Source organism: Camelina sativa, chromosome 20, assembly GCF_030686135.1.
Source record: "Camelina sativa cultivar CO46 ecotype springtype chromosome 20, ASM3068613v1".
NCBI lineage: Eukaryota > Viridiplantae > Streptophyta > Magnoliopsida > Brassicales > Brassicaceae > Camelina > Camelina sativa.
This window is the reverse complement of record NC_141899.1, coordinates 7421094-7439337: the sequence shown is the minus strand read 5'-3', so window position 1 is coordinate 7439337 and position 18244 is coordinate 7421094. Positions and strand designations below refer to the sequence as shown.

Genomic DNA, 18244 nt, shown 5'->3' with positions numbered 1-18244 from the left:
AATTTATAACTTATGTATAACCTATTTGTAACCATTTATAACCATTTATTAAAATTATAAAGTCTACCAAAACAATGTTATGTACTTCCTTTTATTAAAAAGAAAAGATAGTTATAGATAACATTTAAAGTCTTGAAGAAGATTTGATTATTACATTTTTACATTTAGTAAAAGAGAAAGAAGATGATGATGATGATCTCTTATGGTCCAACTTCTATATATAGCTCCTTAACCCATCACCTTTGGTCTCCAACCAGCAATTACATCCTCTGTTTGCGCTTGTGTGTTCACGAACGATTCCCTCGAGAAAACATTCTGTAAATCCCATTATAGCTCGGTTGGTTAAACGAAATGGAAAAAAAGATATGATCGAAAGAGAATGCGGTTTTTTCAGACAGTTACCTCCATGTAGGATATAACGAAAGAAAGTGAATCTGGAACAGACCAGTTCTTGAAATGTCCTAATGCAATCTTCATGTGGTATAACTTTGGTGCCAAGGACAAATCTGCTGCTGAAATCTTCTCTCCGTTTATGAACGGTCCCTTTCACAGTTAAGGAAGATAGAGTGGTAAATATTATGTTTTTGCTCATAATCGAAGACTAGTCAATGAAAGAGATCAAGAACTACAAAAGAAAATAGCTTACATTTTCCTTGATATGATCGTTGAATGTACTAAGCTCATCCAAGAAAACTTGCTCAGTTCCATCTCCTGAATCTTTGCTCTTGAGAAAACCGATAAATGTGGAAAAGATCTTCGACCCACTGCACACATAAACATAGATTAAACGCAAATTCTTAACTGGAAGTAGTATGCAGAGTATGCACTATAACAAGTACACCAGAGAAAACAAAAAGAAGGATTGGCTTACACTGAAGCCTTTTCAGGTGGGGTAGCAAGAGGAGGTTCAGGAAACTTGTCTTCCAAAGCTTGTGTTATAACATCGGAATCTGGAACCCATTTCTCATCAAACTTCACCACTGGTACTTTACCTTCTTGACTAATTTTCAAGAACCTATAAACATCAAAAACAAGAAGACAACAACACATTAAGAAAAATACTACAAGGAAATCAATCACTGCCGTTAATCAAGAATCATGAAGGAATCTCAAAGAGTATTGACCATTCCGGCTTGTTACTCAAATCCACCATTTTCATGTCATAAGGGACATGCTTCTCCTCCATAGTCAGCAACACCCTTTGGCAAAAAGGACCTATCAACATAATTATGCAATATAATCAACTCACTGAGAAAAAACAAAAACCAAAAACCACTATCCACTAGCCTAAGTTGAAGTAAATAACAAACACAATTCGAAATTGTTTGGATAGTTTTCTAACCACAATATAAACGAACTAAGCATCAATTTAGCTAACACGTAGAAATCGAGTGAAAGAGGGATCAAATTGAAGCTTAATATTATCCACATTTCAAAGTTAACGACGAGAGAGAGAGAGAGAGAGAGAGAGAGAGAGAGAGAGAGAGAGCTAACAGTCTCCGAGCTTGTTTGGTGTGGTGATAGATTCTTTAACGCAGATTTCTAGAGGACTCGCCGCCATTGCCATCGTTCCAATCCGACGAACGGTTCTTCCCGGTTTAGTTGAATCGCACCGCTTGATAAAACCGGCGCGGCTGACCGAAGCCGATAAAACACCGGCGGTGCAGGGTTGAAACCTAAGGCTTATCATTTTTTTTTTTAATTGGTCTGTGGTCAATTTCCAACTTAAGTCAGATGACTCAATGACTCAAATAATCTGGAAATTTCTCAGTGGCTAAGTTGACTGACACGTGGACAAATATTAGATATCGCGTACCGATCATAATGGGCCTCAACTTCTTCAATTCTCAGCCCATTTGTTATTCAATCGCAGTAGCCCACTAATGTAACACTTTTATACTTGGGCAGTGAATACTAATTCGAGTATCTTTGACATCAAAGATTCAAGGGGAGTTATAAAATTTATTTCCAAGGATAAGTACTATATAATATAAGGATGAAAATGCTCGATCGATCGTAGTCTTGATGATTACAAATACATTATCTCAAGAATAAAACATATAGAAAATATATAGATTTAAAGAACTTTGAACCATTGGCTAGCTGGATCACACGAACCATCCTTAGTCAAACACTTGCAAGGGTTAACGACGACGCTGTTGTCACGTTCGTCCACGTCAAGACATAGCAACAAACCATTACTTGTCTTGAACGACCAATGCATCTTGGTAGCTGCGATTTGTCCCAGCTTAGAACAGTTAGTGCCAACTCCAAGCTCCACCTTTTGTCCAGCAAAGCTTGGAATTTTCACGCACATTTTATTGACCCAAAGAATGCCTTCGTTGATGTTGAACGCACTTGTGTCGGCTTTAGGGCATGGTCCTAATCGAAGTGTGGGTGATCTGTCTGAGGGATTATTGGTGACGCAGAGTCCAGATGATGGATGGAAGAGAACGTTCTTGGTTTGTAATCCAGGTCCTGCATATACATCAAGATTCGGTATTTAGAGATTTATAATGTTCTAATTATAGAATCTTTAAATATTTATAACATTTACGGTTCTTGCCTCTAAAGGGTTGTTGGATTCCAGAGAGTTTCTGCAAGTAAGTAGCGTTTCTCACGTCTTTCCAATTCGGATTCAAGATACCATAAGTCTCAGCCATATCCGTTTTACCGCTTCTCAAGTAATAATCTCCGGTTAATGCCCAAACCGCCCAATCCAAATCATTCTGAGCCGCCCAAGCAACCAAACAATTCATATACCGGTTTCCGCTGATGTCACCGCCTTCCTCGTCAGTCCCAAACTCACTCAAGATCAAAGGAAAGCCTCTCCCAACTAAGAATCCTCCGTTGTGTGTAACTTTTGAGATGATTTTGGCGCAGAAATCGTTAGAGTTGTATTTTTTCCACGAGTCTCCGCCGTCGGAGAAGCTGTACCAGTGGAGCTCGAAGACGAGTTTGTCGGTGAAGCTTACGTTGAAGAAACGATCACGGAGGAAAGATGTTGGACATGGGCTGCGCCCAATATGCCACTCGGCCCAACATGACAAGACAGTTGCTATTTCGGCCCGACAAAATTGGATGAAAGTCATTAGTAAAATCGTAAAGGGCAATCTCGGGAATTCATGATGGAAACCCTAGAAAACCCTCGGTCTACAGTGCGCTATATAAAGCAACAGTACTCGCTGGAGAATAGGCATCAGACTCACGTACAATACCCCGAGAGCAAAACTTTGTGTCTAATCATAGTTATTATTTCCTGTATAATTCTCATTAGCTTCCGAGCTCGTCGTGACTCACTTGCCAGTTCTCCTGTGAACTGACGAGCACGATCTTGACTCGTTTTAGTGACGACCTCGAATTCTTATCGTTAATAAAAGAACAAACTTCTCTTTCCCCAAAAATCGATATTTATTTAATGTTGTGCAATCCCCAGTACAAACAATTGGCGCCCACCGTGGGGCCAGAGCAGAACACTTCTTTTTTGACGAATCAACACCGACGGTCCTCACTTCCTCAAAGTTTCAAGATCTATGACGAATCCTAGCGACGATCTCAACGAAGCAATGGAGCAGCCGACGGAGCAGCCGACGGAGCAGCGATGGGGGCGAACGAGAACACGAACTGTCCTGCCTCAACCCTCTTCGGCGATCTCAACCGAAGGCCCCTCGCCGAGCACGATTCCTCCGCCAGCGCCCGACGCGCCCCTCGAACCCCTCGCAGCCACAAACGTTGGACCCGGACCTGTCACCGACCAGTTGGTAACTAACGCCGCAGCTCTCCTCAGCGCCGCTCTCACCAACACTGCCGCTCGCTCCAATGCCGCTCTCCCCAATGCTTTGCCCGTCCAAAGGAGCGGACTCGACGACCTGATGCAAGTCATACTCGATCGACTCGATGGTCAGGAAACGCGAACAAACGAGCGGCTCGAAGCAATTGTGGCAGCGCAGGAAGCGTCGCAAAATCAAATTAGCAGGCTCCAGCAACGAAGGAGCGAGCGCCGGAGTGAGAACGACCCCGGCGATCAGCACGCAAATCCACCGCCCCCTGCGACGTTGTCCGTAGAAGAACGCTACGAAAGCCATAGACGCCCACCAGCATCGATCATCGTAGGCTCCATGGAAGAACGCCCCAGAGAAGTCCCATCCGAGAACCAAAACCGAACGCAGAGACGAAGCGGAAGCCCGCCGACCCCAACTTTGCCGAGCCGACAAACCGACGCAGATCTCAAGGACAATACCATACGGCGCCTTGAGATGATGGTCCAAGAACTCTCCTCGAGAGTTCACCGGGCAACGAGCTCGGCCCCCAATCTCGACCGAGTACTCGAAGAGGTTCAGCGCTCGCCGTTCACTGCAAGGATCTCTCGCGTTCGTGTTCGTTACGTAAACAAGTTCAAGTTCACTCCGTACAATGGATTAGATGACCCAAAGCCGTTTCTGACTTCTATGAGTTTTGCTATAAGCCGAGCTCACTTCAGTGAAGAGGAATACGAAGCTGGCTGCTGTCAACTCTTTGTCGAGAACCTAGCTCATGAAGCTTTGGGATGGTTCGCTCGGCTCCCGCCGAACTCTATCGGAAGCTACCACGAGCTGACTACCGCTTTCTTACAACACCATTCCACATTTATGATTCGAGGTGCCTCGAATGCCGATCTGTGGAACATGTTCCAGCAAACCAACGAGTCACTCCGGGATTTTATGGAAAGGTTCAAAAGAATAGTTTCAAAGCTCTCGATCGCTGACGACACAGCGATATCAGCTCTCCGCAACGCTCTCACTCACGGTTCCCGATTTAGGGAAGACATCATAGTCCATGAGCCCCTGTCTCTTGACGACGCGCTGCACCGCGCCAACAAATACATCGAGTTGGCTGAGGAAAGCGCATCGAGAGCGAACCGACAGCTGCAAGAACCGCCGACCTCTAAGTCGGCCAAAGGGAAAGAAAAGGCGCAAGACGAGCATCATGAGCCTCGTCAACACCTTGACAAGGAGTATGCTGATAAGCTGGAAAAAGCGAAGAAAGCTCAAGCGTTCGCTGTGAGCAATCAGGACCCTCAAGCATCCTCGTCGAAAACCTGGAATAACAAATGGGTCCGGGATCCATCGGGCAAAGGAGGAAAAAAGTATTGCGACTACCATAAACGAGCTGGGCATACCACTGAAGAATGCCGCACGCTCCAGCAGGTACTGCTCGATAAGTTTAACGAAGGCCACGTTGACGTCGAACACGAGCGACGACTAATAACGGCTCACAGGGATAACCAATTTTTTAACCCTGAGAACGAGAACCCAAGTAGGCAATACAATACAGCTCCCGCCCCACAGCACGGCACAGAGATCCTGCCCCCTCCCCCAGCACCAACCCTTAAGAGGAACCCCGAGCCGGCCGACGATCCAAACGCTCCGGCCCCGCGCCGAAGGATTAATATGATTATGGGCGGCCTAACGACTTGTCGTGACTCGGTTCGTTCCATCAAAGCTTACAGGCGGGGTTTAGAGGTCAAGCGGGACTGGATGACTCAAAGCACGCAGCCCATCACGAACTCCGAACCGATCATATTCACAGAAGACGATGCATCAGGCCTAGCAGGGCCGCACAACGACCCATTGGTGGTTGAAATGGCAATTGGTGAAAGCATCGTCACCAAAATCTTAATTGATACTGGCAGCTGGGTAAACGTCATCTTCAAAGACGTATTGATTCAGATGGAGGTCGACCTGCGCACAGCCGACCATGAAGTCCAACCCCTCACCGGCTTCGATGGCGATACAGTTATGACGGTCGGCACGATAATGCTTCCAGTCTACGTAGGCGGAACGATGCACTGTATCAATTTTGCCATTGTTGACAAACCAATCGTCTACAACGTTATCTTGGGGACTCCATGGCTGCATAAGATGAAAGCTGTAGCATCAACGTACCACCAGTGCGTAAAGTTTCCCACCTCAAGAGGTATATTCACGCTGCGAGGAGACCCGTTGATCGCCAGAACTTGCTTCATCGTCGAACGACAGCAGCGTAGTGCTCGCACCTTCGCAATCTCAGACCCCGCCGAGCAGTTAGATGGTCGCGTCCGTCCGAACACCGAGCTAACCATCCAAGTGAACATTGACCCTTCTGAAGCGACTCGCTGCGTAGGGATCGGTGCCGACCTACCAGAGGATATCAAGGACGAGCTCGTCAAGTTTCTGCGCCAGAACGTCACCATCTTCGCGTGGAATATGAGCAGTATGACCGGGATCGATCCAAGTATAACCTGCCACGAGCTCAATGTAGACCCCACGTTCAAACCGGTCAAACAAAAGCGCCGTAAACTCGGACTAGAGCGCACCGCTGCCGTAAACGAGGTGGTCACAAAGTTGCTCGCTGCTGGATCCATCAGGGAGGTCAAGTATCCCGACTGGTTAAGTAATCCAGTAGTTGTGAAGAAAAAGAATGGCAAGTGGCGGGTGTGCGTCGATTTTACCGATCTTAACAAGTCATGCCCAAAGGACAGCTTTCCTCTCCCAAGAATCGACCAGCTGGTCGAGGCAACTGTGGGAAATGAACTTCTATCGTTCATGGACGCTTATTCAGGATATAATCAGATAATGATGCACAAAAACGATCAAGAGAAGACAGCATTTATCACCGACCAAGGCACTTACTGTTACAAGGTCATGCCGTTTGGTTTGAAAAATGCTGGTGCGACCTACCAGCGCCTTGTCAACCGTATGTTCGCCGAGCAGCTCGGCCACACAATGGAGGTATATATCGATGATATGCTGGTAAAATCAACCCACGCTGCCGATCACGTTTCGCATCTCGCTAAGTGTTTCGAAGTTCTCAACCGATATAACATGAAGCTGAATCCAGCAAAGTGCTCGTTCGGCGTAACTTCGGGGGAATTCCTAGGATACCTCGTCACCAAGAGGGGTATCGAAGCTAATCCGAAACAGATTTCGGCGATTACAAACCTTCCGTCTCCAAGAAATACTCGAGAAGTTCAACGACTTACCGGGCGAATTGCCGCCCTCAACCGATTCATTTCATGCTCTACCGACAAATGTCTACCGTTTTACCAGCTGCTTCGCAGCAACAAAAAGTTTGAGTGGGATGAGAAGTGTGAGTCTGCCTTCCAGGAGCTCAAAAACTATCTCGCTACTCCTCCAGTCTTAGCTAAGCCCGACCAAGGAGAAACGCTCTATCTGTACATCGCCGTCTCCAGCTCGGCGGTCAGTGGGGTACTCATTAAAGAAGACAGGGGAGAACAACATCCCATTTTCTATGTCAGCAAAAGTCTCGATGGAGCTGAGCTCCGCTATCCAACCTTGGAAAAGCTCGCGTACGCTGTAGTTATCTCGGCTCGGAAACTACGCCCGTATTTTCAGTCCCACACCGTGGAAGTCTTGACTAACCAGCCCCTTCGGACCATTCTGCACAGTCCAAGTCAATCAGGTCGTTTGGCCAAGTGGGCAGTGGAATTAAGCGAATATGATATTGAATACAAGAATCGCACTTGTGCGAAATCTCAAGTACTCGCTGATTTTTTGGTCGAGCTCTCTCCCGAACTAGAACCAGGCACTCCGCGCGAAGAGAAGTGGTCGTTGCACGTCGATGGTGCTTCCTCCCGACACGGCTCCGGGATCGGCATACACCTTGTTTCACCAACAGGTGAAGTGCTCGAACAATCATTCCGGCTCGCCTTTGCTGCCTCGAACAACGAGGCCGAGTACGAAGCCTTGATCGCAGGAATGAGGTTGCCTGGCGGAATTGGTGTCAAGAAATTACAAGTCTTTTGCCACTCACAGCTGGTGACCCTCCAGTTCAGCGGTGATTACGAGTGCAGGAACGACCGAATGGACGCTTACCTTATAGTTGTCCAAAACCTATCCGGTTTATTCGAGTCGTTTGAGTTGACGAAAATTCCTCGCAGCGACAATGCTCCGGCCGACGCCCTGGCCGTGTTAGCGTCTACATCTGATCCCGACCTCCGTCGAGTGATCCCAGTTGAGAGTATCGATCAACCGAGCATCAATCTTCCTGCGAACATCGACCCCATCGCTCAAGATTTTAAAAAGAAAAAGGTTATGGAGGATGAGAATGTCAACGTTCCAGCCTCAAAGAAACAAAGAACAAATGACGGTACTCCCGTACTAACACTGATTATCTCTGAACCATCGGCCGGTGCACCATCAACTTCCGGTGAATGCTCAGCCGAACAGGAATCTGCCGAACAAGGATCCACCGAGCTCACGCCTAACGACCAAGTATCTGAAGGACAACACAATTCACCGAGCTCCGCTGAACAAGGATCCACCGAGCAAATATCTGCCGAACAACACAATTCCGTAGGACAAGCATCTATCGAGCACGAGTCCGTCAATAAAGAACAAACTAGTGCCGAACCGAAAGAGCGACCGTACGACTGGCAAAAAGAAATCCGTGGTTACATCGCTGATGGAATTGCTCCATCAGACAAATGGGACGCCCGACGCCTCCGAGCTCGTTGTGCACATTACACACTTTACCGCGGCGAAGTCTTCCGTTGGAGCGCGTCTGGAACCCTTTTGGCTTGCGTCGGTCCTGCCGAAGTCGAAAACGTAATGAGAGAGGTGCACGAAGGCGCCGGTGGCAATCATTCAGGAGGTCGTGCACTCGCAATGCGCATACGCAATAATGGTCATTATTGGCCTACCATGAACGACGATTGCGAAAAATTTGTCGCGAAGTGCGAACAATGTCAACGCCACGCTCCTATTATTCACGCGCCAACCGAGCTTCTGAGGACAGCAACACCGCCTTACCCCTTCATGAGGTGGGCAATGGATATCGTTGGACCACTCCCCGTGTCTCGTCAAAAGAAGTACATCCTCATCATGACGGATTACTTCACCAAGTGGGTCGAAGCTGAAGCCTTCGCAAAAATCGGAACTCCGCAAGTCCAAAAATTTGTGTGGAAAAACATCATCTGTAGGCACGGACTCCCGTACGAAATCGTCACTGACAACGGCACGCAGTTTACCTCGATCCAATTTGAAGGCTTTTGCGCGAAATGGAGAATTCGCCTAAGCAAGTCCACACCTCGCTACCCGCAGGGAAACGGACAAGCTGAGGCGACCAACAAAACAATCATCGACGGACTCTGGGCTGACGAACTCGATGGTGTCTTATGGTCGCACCGTACCTCCCCTCGCCGATCTACGGGACGGACCCCGTTCTCCCTTGCATACGGAATGGAAGCACTTGCACTAGAGGAAATCGGCGTGCCAACACTAAGACGCTCCATGCTCGTTCATGATCCCGCATTGAACACGGAAATGATGCTCGATACTCTCGACACCCTCGAAGAAGAGCGCGGCAGAGCACTTATCCGAATCCAGAACTATCAGCAGCAAGCCGCGAAGTTCTACAACAAGAAAGTCAGGCCTCGCCACTTCGATGAAGGTGATCTCGTCCTCAGGAAAGTCTTTGAAAACACCGCCGAGCTCAACGCAGGAAAGATGGGCGCTCACTGGGAGGGCCCATACTTGATCTCTAAGGTCGTCACCCCTAGCGTTTACCAGCTCCTCACCTTGGACGGCACTCCGATTCCCCGTTCGTGGAATTCCGGAAACCTGAAACGCTATTACCACTAGAAGACAAAGCGTCACTCGTCACTCGTCAAAAAAAAAAAAAAAAAAAAAAAAAAAAAAAAAAAAAGAACGCTCGTACTACCGAGCTCTCCCTTTGTACTATGAACTACGAATGGCTTGATCCCTCTCTGAGGGTACGTAGGCAGCCCGTCAAAAGGCGCAGCTATACCAAAAAATTAAAAACAAAAGTTTAAACATTTCAAAACTAAAACGAGCTCTCTCGAGCGAGTCCGTCTCAGCGAGTTGTCCAGCTCATACATCGACCCTCTGGCCAAGGGAGCGATTTAAAACGCGTTCCTCATAGGATGCAGCGGTGAAATAATCCGCACAAAAAAGCCGAGCCCAGTCTCGCATTCAGCTAGCAGGCGGTTAAGTCTGTATAAGCCAAGTTCTCACTTGCACTTTCTTGCCGACCTCATGGCACCCACAGGATAAGCCGGACACCAGGGCCGCACCTAAAAGGTATGACGAGCTCATCTTGACTACCACCCTAAACATTTGGTATTCGACACGTAATAGGATAAGCCAAGAGACGTCTTGCACCGTAAAGTACAACTCGATACCAAAAATAGGAAAAACATAATTTTATTCCATAACGAAAGAACAGACAAGTTCGAAACAACAAGAGCAACCAACAAAAGGCCGTGCTCGGCTCAACACCAGAATAATAAAAGCAAGCCATGCTCGGCACAAGTTTAAAATAAAACAAGCAACATAAAGCATCACGCACAGACGATCGGCAGTCATTACGCAATGCTTCCAACGTGTCCATTGGGACGTCCACACCCCTAGCAGCCATACTCTCAAGATACGAGCAGATTCCTTCAGAACGGTTACCATCAACGAAGATATGGTCCGTGGACGTTAGCTGATTAATGTAGCGATGCAATACGGTGATCCGAGTTCGGTAAGCATCGATCTCCGCATTACTTTCGAAAGGTCTGGTGTTGAGAGGCTCAAGATCACCCTCTTCGAGATCAGGAACCTCCACTGCAGCCAGCGCTGCCTCGCGACGAGAGCACTCCTCAAGCAAACGATCCCATCTCCACTTTGGAACAAAGAACCCCTCTTCGATCATAGTTTCGAGATACGCAACAGTCCCGTCCACACGGTCAAACTGGCAGCAAAGCTCAAACTTGCGGCGCAAAGCTAGAGTGTAAGCCCTCAACCTCTGGATCCAGGCACGATAAAACTCGACCTCAGCCAGGCCGATCTCGTCGTCACAGGCATAGTATCGATCCCAATCGCTCGAAACAAAAAGAGATTTTTCTTAACGAACAGAAAGAGATGAAATGGTGAGAAACGAACATTTGAAGAGCATTTTATAGAGCAAGCAACGCAATTTTCGAGATGAAACAACCAATCCAGTAGTTCTCGAAAATAACACCTATTGCATGATAAGCACATGGCAAAGCTCCAAAAACAAGTACAATACCTAAACGGCCAATCCAACGTCTGCGCTCACCGGTGCCACCTGAGGAGTCGCGTGGCCGAGCATGCTCTCTAGGCTGATCGTAGTCTCTGGCAGGGCCTCGAGATCGCTATCCAGAACATCAGTAACATCGAAACCAGCGATCTTGTCCTCCAGTATCTTCGCGTCAGTCTCCAGCTGAAGCAAAGTCTTCGGCGGGATGGCCACGCCTCCCGCCAACAGCTCCTGAAGACACTCATAAGTACCAGACACCTAACACAACGTCATCAGAGACTCTTGCGTCGCTTTGTTATCAATAATGTGCTTCCTCAGCCTTTCAATGCGAGACCTATAGCCAGTGACCTCGGTATCAAAACCCTGCCGCTCTGCTTGCAATTGCTGCAGCTGCCCTCTCTGAAATGCTTTGTCTGCCTCAAGCTGCTCGATGCGGGAACGGGAAGCTTCCAAAGAAGCCTTGTGCTCGGCCAGAGAAGCCTTGTGATCGGCCAACTGTTTCCTGTAACCGGCGTTTTGCTTCGTCAGGACAGCAGTAACCCCTCGCTCCTTCTCAAGATCCTGGCGAAGCTCCTCAGCCGACCTCCTGGGCGGCTCAGAAGGGCGAGCATCAGCAACTTGCTTCGCCAACTCGGTAAGACGGCGCTCGTATGAGATGACCATACGGTTCACAAAACCACCATCCTGAAAGCATAAGGGATGAGAAGTCAAGACAATGATTGAAGGTGCTAACTCGAAATATGAAGAGAAATGCCAACTTGAAAGTGTTTGCGAGCCCATGATCGGTACAACTCAGGATCGTGAAAGGAATCCACAGAGGGCAACGGGTCAGAAGAAACGCGAAGTTTGCTAGCAAACTCGCCACAAGCAACTCCATGGTTGACAAAAAACTCGCCTTTCGTCTTGTAGGAGAAAGAGAACGTGTCATCAAGCTCAGTGGTATCACGCGGTACGCCGTCCTTCCTAGATCTCTTGGACGGCTCGGGCTCAGAAACGACCACCTCACCGAGAGAAGCTCTCTTCCTTGTCGGAGTAGGACGCCCGGAATCAGCAACAACAATAGCTAAGGCATCAGAAGTCTCGCCGCGCGGCTTCTTCTGTGCGCGAGAGGCAGCAGAGGGAGCAGTAGTAGCTCTCTTGTCAGCACGAGCAGGAGCCACCTCCGCCGATCTAATATCACCAGCAGGCCGCTGTTCCGCACCAGCTCCCGTGACGGGATCAGCGACCTCAGCATCAGCAACGCGCGCAGAAGGTACAGCGTCAATGCACTTCTTGAACTGATCGGCGTATCGAGGGAAACGGGTGTTGACCTTTCCCATTCCTAAACGTGGTAAACCTGAAAAGGAAAACAAAGTATGACAACCTAATAACCATCAAACGCAACCATGAAAGTTATAAGAGTTCATAGAGAACTCAAGAGATCTCTTAGTAAGCGAGGGCCAATCAATCGCCCCTCTCGCTCTGATCTTCCTGAGATTATCAAAGAAACCTGGAGGATGAGCGCGCAGACGAACAACAGGCTCTGCAAACATCAACAAAAATAAAAGTGTTAGAAACTAATCAAAAAAAAATCAACAGGCAAGGATAAGAAACAGCAAGGCTACCGGGAACCATATTCCACTCAGTAGCATAAAACATGTCAAGGTTCTCAACCGAAGTCTCATCTAGCCTGACAAAGAAAAAATAACGCTGCCAACGACGAATCTTCTTCTCAGCTCCGGTGACGATCTGATAACCCGACTTAGCACTAGTATAAAAGTATCCAGGACTACCTCTGACTCTCGTGAATCTGGTGGCTTCCTCGAGGAAATGCGCATCAACCTCTACACCACAATCGGTACCAAGTATCGCCAAACCAGCTGCGTTGCGGATACCTCCCACAGAAAGCTGAGAAATGGCAATCAAGAACTCCGGCAGAGGAAACCAAAGGCCGCAATCAGTAAAGTAATGCGTGTAGAGGGCGATAAAACCTGCAGGAGGCGTCAAAGGACGCTCGTGAGATTCAGGAATCTGGAATACCAACCCATCGGGCATCTTACACCACTGTGCCATCTCAGCAATAGTATCCGATGTGCACAACGAAGAACCCTGATCGATCGGACCAATGGCGAGTTCGTCGTCGGGACCAACAGGGACAGCACCAAGACCCAGAACAGCTGAACTTGGAACCGCCTCCTCAGCCGATGCAACATCCATAGGACTCCTGCCAGAACCACTCTCGCTACCCTCACTAAACTCGGGAATATCATCAAAGTTGAAATCGTCGCCCAAACTATCAATACTGAGATCTCCACATTCTCCCCCAATGTCAACACCATCAAAAGAGTCCCAACAATTAATATCACATCTCCTAGAGAAAGCGCGTCGAATTCCCGCAAGAGTTTTACCACGCGCGCGAGCTGGAGCTTGTGGTCCCGTTAGAGGCCGATTTCCCCTACTCGATGTCAAGCCGAGCTCAACCTCTTGCTGATCCGACCCAATTCGCCGACCGACGAGATCTCCGCTATTAATCTCTCGACCTCCTAACATGAGATCAGCATCCCTATCGTCGGAATCAGCTCCGGATTCCCCGCTCAACAATCCGAAATTGACGACCCGCACACGAGAAACGAAAATATCGTGAGAAGTCTCAGCCTCATGAGAATTGCCGACCTCGTAAGTATCCACCAAACTAGCTCGCCGACCGCCGAGCTCACCGTCACTCACATTGCCGATCATATCGCTGCCGAGATCACAGCAACTGAAGCCGCCAACATCGGGTCCGCTGATCTCGGGACCGCCGACCATGTCTCTACCGAGCTCACCGTCACTGAAACCGCCGATCTCAGATCTGCCGATCTCATTTCGCCGTTCCCTCTCCACACAAGGACTGCCGACCTCCCGACCTATGGTTCCATCAACGCCACCCTCGATCCGCCGGCTTCCCATGTCAAGACCGACATCCCCGGTTCCTTCCTTGCCGACCTCGAGTTCATATACACCAATCTCTCCTCGCCGAGCTGCCGTACACGCGGCGACCTTGATATTGCCGAGCTCAAAATCAACGGACTCACCGCCGAACTCACGACGAACAGAACTCGGCTCGCAAATAGGATCGACGTTCCTGCCTCCATTCTTAGCCATCGAACCAACACGGCGCCGACCATCATCACGATGATCGTTATCTCCGCCGATCTCACTATTCTCACCGACTCCCGGTACCATGACTCGGTGTAGCACAACAAGGGCGACCAACTAACAGATCTTGCCGTTCGCCGATCGTGGACAATCTCAACTAAAAGCTGCTCGGCAGCGGCCGAACTAGGTCTAAGCGAAGATGCAATCGACCAAAGAGAAAAGTAGAGAGAGAAAGAAGTAAAAACATGAAAGTAATAAATGAGAGAGAGAAGAAATTACCTTTTATGAAGAGGAAGGAGCAAGTGAAGGAAATGAGAAGGGAGAAGGTGCATAAATAAGTAAATAAAATGGAAGATTTACTGTCAAATCCATCATTTCAATCCGCGACTATCTTCTATTTTTCGGGAAAGTCATTGAAAACCGCATTCGGGATAAAGACTGCAAGATTTTTCCGGTGTCCCTCGAAAGACGAGCCCAGAGGAGGTCTTACAGAAGAAACTACAGAAGGGTCACTGTAGCAGTTTCATTCCCAGAAGCAACCCGAGACGATCTGTGCCGAGCAGGCATATTACAGATAATTCAAGCGCGCCCGCCGATCGCAGAAAAACTGACGCTCCCCGGACTAGGGGGGACTATTGTTGGATATGGGCTGCGCCCAATATGCCACTCGGCCCAACAAGACAAGACAGTTGCTATTTCGGCCCGACAAAATTGGAAGAAAGTCATTAGTAAAATCGTAAAGGGCAATCTCGGGAATTCATGATGGAAACCCTAGAAAACCCTCGGTCTACAGTCCGCTATATAAAGCAACAGTACTCGCTGGAGAATAGGCATCAGACTCACGTACAATACCCCGAGAGCAAAACTTTGTGTCTAATCATAGTTATTATTTCCTGTATAATTCTCATTAGCTTTCGAGCTCGTCGTGACTCACTTGCCAGTTCTCCTGTGAACTGACGAGCACGATCTTGACTCGTTTTAGTGACGACCTCGAATTCTTATCGTTAATAAAAGAACAAACTTCTCTTTCCCCAAAAATTGATATTTATTTAGTGTTGTGCAATCCCCAGTACAAACAAAAGAGAGGTTTGTGTCGAAGTCGATGCCTGAGAGGATGACTAGTAATTTAGGGTTTGCGGCGTGCACTGCTTCTGCTCCTTCTGGCATATGCCTTCACGTTACCATTAACACGCATGTGTGCATGCAATTAGTTACCACGTAAACGTATGTGAAAAATGTTATAGAAACAATAGGGAATGGTGAAATTTTGAAATATGTATTGTATAACAACGTGAATTCAAACATATTTATGTAAATTATTGCTGATCAGCATGTGTTAATTAAGGTCAATAAGTAGATTTCAAAATGAAATCAAAATTATTCAAAAATATATATAGTTTTTTTTTCATTTGACGTAGGTAAGTTGTTTTTATATATATTCTCAGTGGAAACAAAGTTTGGTATAAAAATTTGAAAGATGTACGTACCTGAACCAAAGGTCAGGGTAATCTCTAGTGCCACGTGGCTCGTTCCTAAGGCTCATACCAACGACATTAGTGGCACCTTTGAACAGAGTAGCCATCTTGCTCAAGCCATTGGCCCAGACTTTGGGATCAAAGTTAGGGTAGCCAAAGAAGGCGTCGAGGTCATTCTCGCCACAGCACCAGCCTGGGGTTGTCAAGTGGTTATCTAGTATCACCATCACTCCGTTTTGTCCTAGGTTCGATACCACTTCCTGGTGACAAAAAACAATAATATAGCATATTATTTGTTATTGATTCAAATTAGTTCACGTTTAGATAGTTCATCTACTGAACATATATAAACCGGTCTGACAATATTTAATAACGGGCCGGGTATACTTAAACACTATATTTACCTGGAATGCGTTGAGAAGGGGGAGATTAAGGATTTTGGGATTGTGAGTCTGAATCCCAAGAACATCTTCAAACAACTTCAAGCTTTCGAAAGACTGTTTAACAGTAACCTTAAGGGCCAATGTGTCGTTAGTCATCAAATCAAGAGGCCAAGTGAGCCTAACGCAGTTAAATCCCATTGAGACAATCTTCTTGGAGATGGAGTCTAATGGTTGTTTGCTTAGCCCTTCAGCTACCGTAGGCTGGAGATGAGCCGGCCAGTTCACGCAAGCTAGTTTCACCCTTTGGCCTTTCTCGTCCACGATCCATCGAGACTTTGTGGAGAGAGGATAGCTTGTGGTTAGCTTTGATGTCGAAGAAATGAATAAGAAGAATAAACAAATATACAAGGATCTCGCCATTTCTTGTGTGTTTTCTTTGTTTTTTTTTTTTTGATTGTTTTGAATTTGAATTTAGTTCGTAATTTATACTGCAAAAAAGTTAGTTTTGTTTCTGGTTTTTGGCAGATTATACGTGTTTATGGTTAGAGGTTTTTTTTCCAACTAAAGAAATAATGAAAAACTAATAGAATTAACCGTAGAGGAAAAACAATAATCAACAGATAATGTAGTTACCAATCTAAGGTGTTTATTTCTCGAGAATTTTCAATATACTTTATAAAAAAGTAAAATAATATATTATTTATGTATGCATTATTAATTTGAAATAAAGAATGAAGTTTCTATTCAACTGTATATAAAATGTACATCTAATTGTTAATATATGTCTTTGAAAATTAATTTTCATAATATTACGGTTTAACTATAATATGTTGATATTTTCTATATATTAATAGAGAAACACTCTCACCCGAAAAGCTGATGTGTCGCACTCACATAGTTTATGTATTTTTTTAATAAATGTCTTTACATTTTATTACTATTTTACATAAATATATCAATCAGTGACATATATAAAGTAATATTTTTTTGATTAGTTTTTAAAAATAAAAGATTTAATCAACAATTAAAATCCAGAAATGTATTCATATAACATATTTAATTATTAAAAGTAAATTCTATTTCACAAACAATAAAAAAATCATTCATTTATTTACCACTTTTATATATTTTTTAACTGTATTTTTTAAAATTAGAATTAGTTTAAACTAAATTGATTAGTCTAAAATTTTTTGTTTTATCTATTTAATAGCATAGTCATGTTGATAATCCCCTATATATTACTCCCTCTGTTTCACAAAGAGTGTCATTCTGGAGAAAATTTCTTGTTTCACAAAGAATGTCATTTTACATTTCCAATGAGTGTTTAATGCTAAATTTTCTTTTTTACCCCTAAACCCAAAGCTATTTTCATTGAATTTTGATCATTAATCACTTAATAAATAGGGGCAAATAAGTATAATTCAAACTTTTCTTAATTTGTGTGAAATGTGTCAAAATGACACTCTTTGTGAAACAGAGGGAGTAATAGAGAAACACTTTCACCCGAAAAGCTGATGTGTCGCACTCACATATTTTTTGTGTCTTTTTTAATAAATGTCTTTACATTTCATTACTATTTTACATAAATATATCAATCAATGACATATATAAAGTAATGTTTTTTTATTAGTTTTTAAAAATGAAAGATTTAATCAACAACTAAAATTCAGAAATGTATTCATATAACATATTTAATTATTAGAAGTAAATTCTATTTCACAAACAATAAAAAAAATTTTCATTTATTTACCACTTTTATATATTTTTCTTATTGCATTTTTTAAACTTAGAATTAGTTTAAACTAAATTGATTAGTCTAAAATTTTTTGTTTTATCTATTTAATAGCATAGTGATGTTGATAATCCCATATATATTAATAGAGAAACACTCTCACCCGAAAAGCTGATGTGTCGCACTCACATAGTTTCTGTGTCTTTTTTAATAAATGTCTTTACATTTCATTACTATTTTACATAAATATATCAATCAATGACATATATAAAGTAATGTTTTTTTAATTAGTTTTTAAAAATGAAAGATTTAATCAACAATTAAAATTCAGAAATGTATTCATATAACATATTTAATTATTGGAAGTAAATTCTATTTCACAAACAATAAAAAAATTATTCATTTATTTATCACTTTTATATATTTTTCTTATTGCATTTTTTAAACTTAGAATTAGTTTAAACTAAATTGATTAGTCTAAATTTTTTTGTTTA

At 45.0% G+C, this 18244-nt stretch overlaps 3 protein-coding genes across 3 annotated transcripts; all 3 read right to left on the bottom strand.

Moving 5' to 3' along the window:
• Positions 1-75: 75 nt before the first annotated feature.
• LOC104769957 (glutathione S-transferase DHAR3, chloroplastic) lies at positions 76-1925 on the bottom strand. The gene is made up of 6 exons (XM_010494289.3): positions 1495-1925; positions 1125-1215; positions 872-1015; positions 647-764; positions 403-543; positions 76-315 (listed from the first exon to the last, which is right to left on the bottom strand). Exons 1-6 carry the CDS (start codon positions 1688-1690, stop codon positions 229-231), a joined length of 777 nt encoding a protein of 258 aa, XP_010492591.2. The 5' UTR covers positions 1691-1925; the 3' UTR covers positions 76-228.
• Positions 1926-1942: 17 nt separating this feature from the next.
• LOC104769956 (glycosyl hydrolase 5 family protein) lies at positions 1943-16438 on the bottom strand. The gene is made up of 5 exons (XM_087503584.1): positions 16040-16438; positions 15648-15895; positions 15237-15331; positions 2567-2995; positions 1943-2478 (listed from the first exon to the last, which is right to left on the bottom strand). Exons 1-5 carry the CDS (start codon positions 16436-16438, stop codon positions 2078-2080), a joined length of 1572 nt encoding a protein of 523 aa, XP_087359710.1. The 3' UTR covers positions 1943-2077.
• LOC147918565 (uncharacterized) lies at positions 7863-14247 on the bottom strand. Its single transcript, XM_087505941.1, has one exon. It carries the CDS (start codon positions 14245-14247, stop codon positions 12604-12606), a length of 1644 nt encoding a protein of 547 aa, XP_087362067.1. The 3' UTR covers positions 7863-12603.
• Positions 16439-18244: the final 1806 nt, after the last annotated feature.

Excerpts from the sequence above, each read along its gene's own strand:
- LOC104769956 (XM_087503584.1), bottom strand. The coding sequence starts at position 16,438 with ATGGCGAGATCCTTGTATATTTGTTTATTCTTCTTATTCATTTCTTCG. Across the intron at positions 15,896-16,039 it reads CCCTTCTCAACGCATTCCAG|GAAGTGGTATCGAACCTAGG; the intron begins GTAAATATAGTG and ends TTTTGTCACCAG. Across the intron at positions 2,996-15,236 it reads CGACACAAACCTCTCTTTTG|TCCGTGATCGTTTCTTCAAC; the intron begins TTTGTACTGGGG and ends CAACATCTTTCC.
- LOC147918565 (XM_087505941.1), bottom strand. The coding sequence starts at position 14,247 with ATGGTACCGGGAGTCGGTGAGAATAGTGAGATCGGCGGAGATAACGAT.
- LOC104769957 (XM_010494289.3), bottom strand. The coding sequence starts at position 1,690 with ATGATAAGCCTTAGGTTTCAACCCTGCACCGCCGGTGTTTTATCGGCT. Across the intron at positions 765-871 it reads CCACCTGAAAAGGCTTCAGT|TGGGTCGAAGATCTTTTCCA; the intron begins GTAAGCCAATCC and ends TTATGTGTGCAG. Across the intron at positions 544-646 it reads ACGATCATATCAAGGAAAAT|GGACCGTTCATAAACGGAGA; the intron begins GTAAGCTATTTT and ends TAACTGTGAAAG.